General features: G+C 40.3%; 2 protein-coding genes across 3 annotated transcripts in view; one reads left to right on the top strand and one right to left on the bottom strand.

Moving 5' to 3' along the window:
• The first annotated feature begins 28 nt into the window (after positions 1–28).
• On the top strand, positions 29–1,824 carry LOC108436576 (C2 calcium-dependent domain-containing protein 4C-like). Its single transcript, XM_017713139.2, has 2 exons — positions 29–573; positions 1,140–1,824. Exons 1-2 carry the CDS (start codon positions 55–57, stop codon positions 1,179–1,181), a joined length of 561 nt encoding a protein of 186 aa, XP_017568628.1. The 5' UTR covers positions 29–54; the 3' UTR covers positions 1,182–1,824.
• A 467-nt stretch (positions 1,825–2,291) lies between these two features.
• Positions 2,292–10,203, bottom strand: part of npr1b (natriuretic peptide receptor 1b) — an 86,546-nt gene continuing 78,634 nt past the window's right edge. For both annotated transcript variants that reach the window (XM_017713138.2, XM_017713137.2), the window contains exons 20-23: positions 9,945–10,013; positions 9,041–9,215; positions 6,767–6,865; positions 2,292–4,093 (exon numbers count right to left, since the gene is read on the bottom strand). In XM_017713138.2, the coding sequence (XP_017568627.1) occupies positions 3,945–4,093; positions 6,767–6,865; positions 9,041–9,215; positions 9,945–10,013 (492 nt within the window). In that variant the 3' untranslated portion in view covers positions 2,292–3,944. The remainder of the gene's footprint in view (positions 4,094–6,766; positions 6,866–9,040; positions 9,216–9,944; positions 10,014–10,203) is intronic.

Below are 10,203 nucleotides of genomic sequence, written 5' to 3'. Positions count from 1 at the left end.
TTTAAAACAACTGAAACCAACAACCATAATCGACTACAACAGAAACAGCTGGACATGCCAGGAGCGAGCATCATCAGGAACCTGCAGTCTCCTAGTGCAGCGAGCTCAGCTGCTAAGCGAGGGAAGCCCCTCCAGACTCCGCCAGGTTATCAGGACATTCAACCAGTGGCTTCGAGGCATGTTTCACTGCGGGATATGGCGCTAACTCCTGCCCGTGTGCCTCCGTTCACCATCCCACCGCTGTGTGCGACGAGGCGGCCTGGGGGCTCCTCTGCCGGGGGCGGCCTTAGACGCAACACGCTGCCGGCCTCCGCTCACTCTCAGCGGACTACCAGAGCGCTCAGCCGCCGCTGCTGCCCTTTCTCAGCGCTCGGCCTCGCGGATATGGAGCCTCACACCTGTGCTTCTTCAGACCCGGCGACAAGAGCGGCGATGTCTCTGCTCCACCTGGCCAAAATAACCACGCCGTACGGCTTCATCACTCTGGGGGAAAGTCCCTGTGTCCGCCGCAGGGAGTCGCTGTTCTTCCAGGAACACCAACCACAGCCAAGTCCCAGCGAAGAGGAGCAGCAGGTGGGTTTGCAGAAGGAAAAACAGGCATCGTTTTCCCGTTTTCCCAACCAAGTTACTCCGAATGATAACTGATTCATTTATTTTGATCCTGTTTCAAGGGTGTATTTCTTTAATTTTACAAAAAACATCGCACAACTTGTGAACTATTAAAAATGTGGACTTTCCCTGCTTAACAGGTCACACGTGATTACATATTTAGTTTGTTTACTTGTGAACATGCGTTTTATAGACACGTCACATATAATCAGGTTAAAATGCCTGACCTTTCTGTAAGGGTCAAAACTACAAATAAATTACATTAAGCAGTGAACTGTAAATGTCAAAACTAATCCCTTCAATTTTCTGTTGATTAATATTTTTCCAACCAAAAATTTCATTTGGTGTCATGTGTGGAAGTTTGCCTACAATAGTTACATTGTAACCATAGCAAATAAATAGAAATGTAGCTTTGATAGTTCATATAATCTCAGCTGGACCCAAATAAACACTGTATGATTAAATTCAATACTGTATATCTTGCTGTGTTTGCAACCAGACTTTTAACTGTTTTTTTGTCTTTATTACAGTGTATGAAATCAAGGAGTCTTCCTTGCGGTCCCCTGATGTAGCAGCTCGCTGTTGTGTGGCTCTTCAACCGGAAAATGATCTTCCCACTTCATGTGACAGTGCAAAAGCATACAAATGCACACACTTGTCCAGCAGTTCACCAAGAAAGGGAAGATTGAAGTATTTACTGAAGAAGCGCTTTGCAGCACAGGAGGTACTTCACTTCTCTTGACCTCTCTGAAGCGACTTGCAGAAGAAGTTCCATGGGCACTTGCAAAAAGACACTCCATCCAGAACAGAAGAGCTCAAGAAAGCAGCGTGAACTGGTGAAAATGAGTGGAAAATGGTGTGTTGAGATCTGGAGTGGAAGTTAATTTTCCAGAAAGAAACTTCTCCTTCACATGTGCACATTTATTGAAGTTTATAAGTGTTATTTAAAAAAAATGTTTGCTGCTGTGTTTCCAGGATTCATTATGTTGAGTTACTGTATATATCAGGATCAAGTCGTTTAAGAGATGTTAAATATAGTATTTAATATTAGTTAAACACAATCTGTACAAACACTGTCTGTGCCCAGTGTCAGTTTCTAAAATCCCAATGTTCACACTGTAAGAAAGCTACTCTGATTTGCAAAAAGAATGGCCAGCAGATGGAGCTTCAGTTATACATCACTCAAAACCATGAGAGTAAAGTTTCAACTTGTAATGTCTGAGAGTCCAAGACTGCAATTTTGGAGGCTATGATTACACCAACTTGCTCCATGTCCAGCTTCCGGCTGTAATTCTGAGAAATAAAAGTTATATTCCAATATTAAATAAAAAGCATGAGGTGAATGTGTCATAAAAGGCAATGGTGTTATTACTATGTTATTATTGTAAATGCCAATTGCAGTATTTGATGCAGGTAACAGTGCAGTGATGGTTCATGTTACAATGTTTTATGCTACTTATTAAAAATCAAATGAAAAATACACTGAAAATCATTAATACACAATTAAATGAGGGGTATGTATGAAACTAAACTCTCCGAAAGTTTTTAAGATTTAATGATTAAGGCTTCCACTTAGAGGATCTCTTAAACCCACTAAAAGAGCAGTGTCCAAAACCCACAGAGCAAATATGCAGTCGTTATTTATACCATTTCCTTTGTGCAATAAAAGTCCTGACCATCAGTTAAAAATCTGAAATTTTAATCTTAGTGCAGATTTCAATAGGGACCAAAAAGTCTTGTGTACTGGTTTCATTACCGGTTCATGTTCATATTAACACGCTCTCAGTATATGTACCTCTGTCTCAATATTTTTACTTTATTTAGTTTATTAACCTAAATTGCTCATCCACCAGACTTAACCCTTTTTGAGTATTCTTTTACTCACTGCTTTTCTATTGTTTAATCTGATTCTTCTGTTTAATGCTGAGGCTCACCTCACTCCTATGTTCATTATTCTCATAGCACTCTTAGCAGCTCTCAGTGTTACGAAGATGGGCTCCCTTTTGGTTTTTCCTTGCCTTGTATTTCTGTAAAGCTGCTTTGTGACGACATCTGTTGTTAAAAGCACTATACAAATCCATCTGAATGATACTGGGTTGGGATTTTATGAGCCAAAACAGATTCCACAATTAAATGTGAACACATCTCAAACTAGTTCAAAAAAAACAACGTTCAAAGGCATTTCACTTTTTATAAAAGAAATGCTAATTTGCAAAAACAAGGTGTTTCAGATAGTTCAGATAGAAATATACCCAAAGAACCTGCTAACCCACTTTCCTAAAGCATAGTTAGAGTGCCCTACAGTTTACACTTCAAATGAACTTAGAAAACAAAAAACACAGTAAAGTCAAAGCACATAGCCAGTGTCCACTCTGCTACCATTCAGTATTGCAAGAAGATTCTCCAAGTGTAAAAGAAATTCAGCTGCATTGTTCATCCGTGTTCAGGTTCAGTCTTTTGCTAAGATTGATCATAACCTGATCATTGAAGCCCTATTATGTTCAAATCAAAATAATGCATCCATGTTCTATAGCGTTCTCATGACTGTTCTAGATTACGCCTGAAACTGGCGCAGGTTCCTTACAAACACACAGTCAATAGGAGCTCTGTCTGACCAAATTCTAACAGTTCTTGAGCATAATCAGGAATTCAGAGCCTCACTATTGAGTATATACAGCTCCTGCGATGGAGTAATTGGCATAATAAGGAATGCTTTTGATTTACTGACAAAATAATAACTGAGTACCATGAGCAAAGTCTTAACAGCTAACTACAAGGTGCAGAACTACTGTGCAAGGACATGTTTCAAATTATAATTTGTGTTACAAAAGCATACGTGATCATTATTTTCACTTCACAAAATTGAAAGAGACCAATATTCTAGTACAGCCACTGCCACCTCAAATCTAAATCACAGTCATATCAAATGGTCACCAGGCTTAGTTGGTCTTGTGCTCCACCATCCTCTAAAGCAATGGGATTACACATTTACTGCAGCATGGGACTAATAAGACTATGTGTCTACTTGTGATTTCAAACAGTGGGATTATATGTTCATCAGGAATACAGTTCTTCTGGAAACATGGCCTCCTGTTCTTTTTGTGGTCTTTATAAAAGCAAAAACAACAGTGAGTGCTGTTCATGGCATACAACGTGTCAATGCATCCTTTAACCCAAAAAGTCAGAGCTCAGCTCCAACAACATGTTGTACTGGGATGTGAGTGATGGAGTGTGCAAAGGAGGACAGGAGTCCTGGCAGCTGTGACAGCCTTCATGAGGGTCTTCATGTGGTCCACTAGTGCACTAAGTAGGTCCCACTCAGGACCTGGCTTCATTCACTCGCTCATTTTGTTCTCTCCCAGCAACCAATAGGTCCTCATCTTGCCCTTGCCCTTCATCTCTACATCTCCTCTCAGCTCCAGCTGGAAGCAGTTAAACTCCTGCAGGACATCCCGTGTGGTTGAGGACACATGGATCTTCAGGGCTGCCAGAAATATGCAATGTTCTTGTTATAGCATACTAACAGCAACATCATCTATGTCTGTGATTTTTTCAGTTGTTGAATTCTCTACTATTAGCAAGTCAGATCAAACAAAAAAACAAACAAACAAACAATAAAACAATAACAAACCTTCAATCACATTTCAAAGGCTAATGTTTTATCCATTATATCCACACTTAAAGTCTACATTCCATTAATATATCAGATAAAATGATCCAAGAGGTTCCACCTAGTAAACTGATAAAAGACAGTAAAATACCTCTTAATTATCTGGAGTAACAAGGTGATAAGTACAAATGTACACACTAAGTTTATTCAGGACAGTAAATCTGAAACACCTTAAAGTACCAGGTTAGTTATATGCCGTAAAATCATGGTACAAAGTACAAAGACAGGTTTCTGAAGTAGATGTTAAGAATACCACAAAACCATAGTAAGAATCACTGCTTTCCTTTACAACTCCGATTCAGTTTAGTTTATACAGTGCTGTGAAAAAGTATTTGACCCCCCAATTTCTTCTATTTTTGTTAATTTATTACATTTAAATATTTCAGATCATCCAACTAATGCTAATGTAAGATAAAGACAACACATGCAAACACAAAATGCAGCTTTTAAATGATTATTCCACTTATTGAAGGTAAAGATTTATTCAAAACCTTTATCATGTGAAAAATTGCCATCCTAAATCTAATAATGGTTGTGCCACCCTTGACAGTAGCAACTGCAATTAAACCCTTGTGATAACTTGTCATAAGTCTTATACTGCTGTGGAGGAATTTAGGTCACTCTCCTGCATTGGAGGGTTTTTGAGCATGTACTGTCTGTTTAAGGTCTTGCCATAGCATCTCAATTTAATTCAACTCAGGAATTTGAGTCAGCCATTCCAAGCCTTAATTTTGTGTCTTTGAGCCATTCAGAGGTGGACTTGCTTGTCTGCTTTAGATTATTGGCCCGCTGCATAACCGTTTGCGGTTAAGGTCATGAACTGATGGGCGGATATTCTCCTTCAGTCTGATAGAGAGCATATTTCATGGTTCCATCAATAATGAAAGGTTGTCCAGGCCCTGCAGAAGCAAAGCAGCCCCTGACCGTAACACTACCACCACCATATTTGACTGTTGGTATGATAATCTTATGGTGGAATGCAGTGATAGCTTCATACCACATGTAATGGGATCCAAGTCTTCCAAAAGGTTCCACCTTTGACTCATCAGTCCACAGAATTTTACCCCAAAAGACTTGGGGGTTTTGGTGAATGCGAGATGAGCCTTTGTGTTGTTTTTGGTCAGCAGGGGTTTGCACCTTGTAACTTGCAACTTTCCCCTGGATGCCATTTTTGCCCAGTGTTCTCACTGTGGAAATGTGTACATTAACCTTAACTGAGGCAAAGGAGGTCAGCAGTTATTTAGATGTTTATCTGGGTTCTTTTGTGACCTCCTGGATGAGTTGTCGATGCACTCTTTGTGAAATTTTGGTAAGCCGGCCACTCCTGGAAAGGTTCACCACTGTTCCAAGTTCTCTCCATCTGTGGATAATGGTGTTTTTGCTGGAGTCCCAGAGCCTTAGCAATGGCTTTGTAAACCTTTCCAGACTGGCAGATTTCAAGAACTTTGTTTCGTACATATATTTAAATCTCTTTAGAATGTGGCATCATTTGCTGCTTTTTGAGATCTTCTAGCCTGCTTCACATTGCCAGACATATTATACTTAAGTGATGTTTATGTTCCACAAGTCTGGCAGTAACCATACCTGGGTGTGGCTGGTGAAATTGAACCCAATAGCCAACTGAACTTGGTTAAGTGGTTGATTAAGTACATAAGGGGGCAATTACTTTTCACATAAGGCCAGGTAGGGTTGAACATTTTTAACAGTGGAAATCAGTCTGAACATCCTCCGAAGTTAAAGGGTTATGGGAAGTTATTCCAAAAACATTATTTTTATTCTGAAATAAATTTCACGACTAAGCACATCTGCACTGGAATGTCTCTACTGCATCTGACAATTATTTTTGTCTGGAAAATTGGTTCAGAATCCAATACATTTCAAAATGTGTGTGAACCCTATGGTTTCATTGTATGATGTCACCAACTCAATGCATTCTAAGAGATGTATAATTAATATGGTTGATATTAGCATTGTGAGCAGAGTGGCCTGATAATATGGGGCAGTGGCAGTACCTTTATGCCAGTCAACTCAAAGAATTAGTTAGCAATCCTCAAACTTTAATGTGCATCACTGATTATAAGTATCCACTTTTTCCACATGTTCCATTCATTTCTCAGCACTGGGAAGAGAGTTAATTGCATTCTACTCCAAATCAAATCAAACCACTGGCTTTCATTATAAAACCAGGTTTTAGTAATTGAATGTCTGGCACTTTTCATTAGGAAGATTCTCAGTAACAGCAAGCAAATAAGACAAATCTGCTGTTCTGTCAGAATCCATTAACCTTTATGGAAAACATGAACAAGAAGTCTAGCATCAAAAACAATGCATTGAGTAGGAACAAGCTTGCAGGCTTTGACTGAACTAAACTCCTTTTACAGCCACAGTACTGCAGTATCAAAGCTGGCATCATACATCACACAGTATTTTAGCATTTTGATCTTAACAAGCAGAAGGAATTTGGACAGGTTGACTAGAATTACTTACGTTCACCATTGGACTCCATACGTGACGATGTGTTGACTGTATCTCCAAATAAGCAGTACCGAGGCATTTTTAGCCCTACCACACCAGCACACACAGGACCTGAAATGCACAAACACACTTTCATGGATATTCATTAAGGAGAGAAACACTAGCTGCAGTTTGTGATTTAGAAAGGTGACTCATGCTGGGGCCAAAGGACAGGTTTGTTGTTTTCCCACCTAGACCTTATTAAAATTTTTGTTTACATCATTCATATCTGTGCTTAGCACAACTTTGCTAACAATGCCTGTTTCAAAACTTCTGCAGCTTTTGAAAGAAATAATAATAATTCAGCAAAAGAAAAAACAAAAACACACAATTACCCCAAATATATCAGCCAAGGCTTGTTTGGTGTTTGTAGCTTGTTTGTTTTTAGTTTTGCATGTATTTTGAGTTCCAAGGCTAATGCAGCTAATAAGTAATGGAAGTCTATGTCACCCGAAGTCTTCTATTACTTGAACTACTGCTGTTATTAAAGAAGCAAGTAACTACATTTGGGGTAGGTGGAGGTGACTGCGTGAATTATATTTTTGGCTAATCCATTCCTTTAAACCTGAATTTCTCAAAGTGGTGCTCTAACCCAACTTGCAACACACAGGGCTCAAGGAAAAAAAGTCTTGGGGTCCCTGAGGACAGGTTTACGATCCACTGCTATATAAGCACTCCAGTGAGGCAATGAGTTCTGTTTTAAAAACTTCAATAAATCTCTGAGAAATCTGGCCACAGGTGTATAAAACCAAGCACCTAGGCCTGCAGACTGCTTCTACAAACATTAGTGAAAGAATGGGTCGCTCTCAGGAGCTCAATGAATTCCAGCATGGTACCGTGATAGGACGCCACCAAGTCCAGTCGTGAAATTTCCTCACTATTAAATATTCCACAGTCAACTGTCAGTGGTATTATAACAAAGTAGAAGTGATTGGGAATGACAGGAACTCAGCCACGAAGTGGTCTGCCACGTGAAATGACAGAGCGGGGTCAGTGGATGCTGAGGCGCATAGTGTGCAGAGGTCACCAACTTTCTGTAGAGTCAATCGCTACAGACCTCCAAACTTCATGTGGCCTTCAGATTAGCTCAAGAACAGTGTAGAGAGCTTCATAGAATGAATTAAGCAGCTGCATCCAAGCCTTACATCACCAAGCGTAATGTAAAGTGTAGAATGCAGTGGTGTAAAGCGCCGCCAGTGGACTCAGAGCAGTAGAGATATGTTCTCTGGAGTGACGAATCATGCTTCTCCGTCTGGCATTCCGATGGATGAGTCTGGGTTTGGCGGTTGCCAGGAGAACAGTAATTGTCTGACTGCATTGTGCCAATTGTAAAGTTTTGTGGAGGAGGAATTATGGTGTGCTGTTGTTTGAAAGGAAAGGAACTCTTAATGCTTCAGCAGACCAAGAGATTTTGGACAATTTCATGCTCCCAACTTTGTGGGAACAGTTTGGGGATGATCCCTTCCTGTTCCAACATGACTGCGCACCAGTGCACAAAGCAAGGTCCATAAAGACATGGATGAGTGAGTTTGGTGTGTAAGAACTTAACTGGCCTGCACAGAGTCCTGACCTCAACCTGATAGAAAGCCTATGGGATGAATTAGAGCAGAGACTGCAAGCCAGGCCTTTTCGTTCAACATCAGTGTCTGACCTCACAAATGTGCTTCTGGACGAATGGTCAGAAATTCCCATAAACAGACTAGACCTAACCCTTGTGGAAAGCCTTCCCGACATCATATTAAACCCTATGGATTAAGCATGGGATCTCACTCAATTTCATATGTGTGTGAAGGCAGATGAACAAATACTTTTGGCAATATAGTTTTTTTTGAAGAACTGTAAAGTCACAAATGTAGGAGTTCCGTTTCAGATGTACCCAAAGAACATGAATATGACTTCGAAGAACTACACAGTGATTTTCCTATTTTCTAAAATGACATTTCAGTTTAAAAGTTTGGTCCAGTGAAATGTTTAAACCCAGTAAAAAGGTTCAAAGGATGTCTTGTTACTTAAGTTGTCAGCAATGTTATGCAATGCACAATGATACATGTTGGAAAAAAGTAAACTATCCAATAAGATAAACCACAGATGTCCTCTGTGTGAATAAAGAGTTCAAGCAAGCTCTAACCAGGGCACCATCAGTGCTAGAAGTGGACATTTGAGTCTCAAAGACATCAAGTCTTTGAGAGTCTTCACAGCAAGCTTATATCCTGTCTCTTCATAACTTGCAGCCAGCGGTGTACTCACCACTGTGAATTCCAATCCGCAGTTTGAGCTGCTGGTTGGGTCGGTGGCGGATCTTAAAGGTTTTCACAGCCTCCAGCAGAGCAAGGGACATGCGGGCAATTTCTCGGGCATGCAGCTTCCCGTTACGTACTGGCAAACCAGATACAACCATGTATGCATCACCAATCGTCTCCACCTATACAACAAACAGAGGTATGAAAGAAGTTTTCAATAATAAACACCAGTAGTACATAGAGGGCCTTCTGCCAAATGACAGCTGGGATAGACTCTGGCAACCCCCATGACCCAGAAGGATAAGCGGTTTTGAACATTAAAAGTTAATTTATTTGCTCCCATATGAAGTTATTTTTTTAAGGAGATCTGACGAGTCACTTTTTATGTAGCAATCTACACCAGTCAGGCATAACATATGACCACCTCCTTGTTTTTATGGTCATTGTCCATTTTATCAGCTCCACTTTCTATATAGCTACACTTTGTAGATCTACAATTACAGACTGTGGTCCATCTGTTTCTCTGCACACTTTGTTATCCCCCTTTTACCCTGTTCTTCAGTGGTCAGGACCCCTATGGACCCTCACAGAGCAGATACTATTTGGGTGGTGGATCATTCTCAGCACTGCAGTAACACTGACATGTTAGTGTGTGTTGTGCTGGTATGAGTGGACCAGACACAGCAGTGCTGCTGGAGTTTTTAAACACTGTGTCCACTCACTGTCCACTCTGTTAGACACTCCTACCTTGTCAGTCCACCTTTTAGATGTAAAGGCAGAGATGATAGCTCAAGGAGGTGGTTGTAATGTTATGCCTGATTGGTGCATACTGCTGTACTACATTTATATAACAAGCCTGCTATCAAAATTGTGTTGTAAGTGGTACACACTGAGTGTGAGTTTAGAGATACCTTGTAAACATCGAAGTTGTCTATGATGGCATCAAAACAAGTGTAGAGATCATTGAGGAGAGTCACAACCTACAAAACAGACAACAACAGATCACACTGACATATCTGGCCTAGAGCAGAATGAACAAACTCAAGTTGTGGAGGGCAAAAGCACTGCCTCCATAAATCAATATCAGGACAAAGACTTAGATCAGTAATTATTCAACCACTGGTTAGTATTGTTCAATCAATATTATATCAATATTCAATTTTCCACCTA

Source organism: Pygocentrus nattereri, chromosome 3 (assembly GCF_015220715.1).
Source record: "Pygocentrus nattereri isolate fPygNat1 chromosome 3, fPygNat1.pri, whole genome shotgun sequence".
Lineage (NCBI taxonomy): Eukaryota > Metazoa > Chordata > Actinopteri > Characiformes > Serrasalmidae > Pygocentrus > Pygocentrus nattereri.
Note: the sequence above shows the minus strand (reverse complement) of the source record. Positions and strands in the feature narration are given on the sequence as shown.

What these genes read in the sequence shown, in the direction of transcription:
- LOC108436576 (XM_017713139.2), top strand. Translation starts at nt 55, where the DNA reads ATGCCAGGAGCGAGCATCATCAGGAACCTGCAGTCTCCTAGTGCAGCG. An exon ending in CCAGCGAAGAGGAGCAGCAG is followed by an intron (nt 574 to 1,139) that starts GTGGGTTTGCAG and finishes TCTTTATTACAG; the next exon opens with TGTATGAAATCAAGGAGTCT.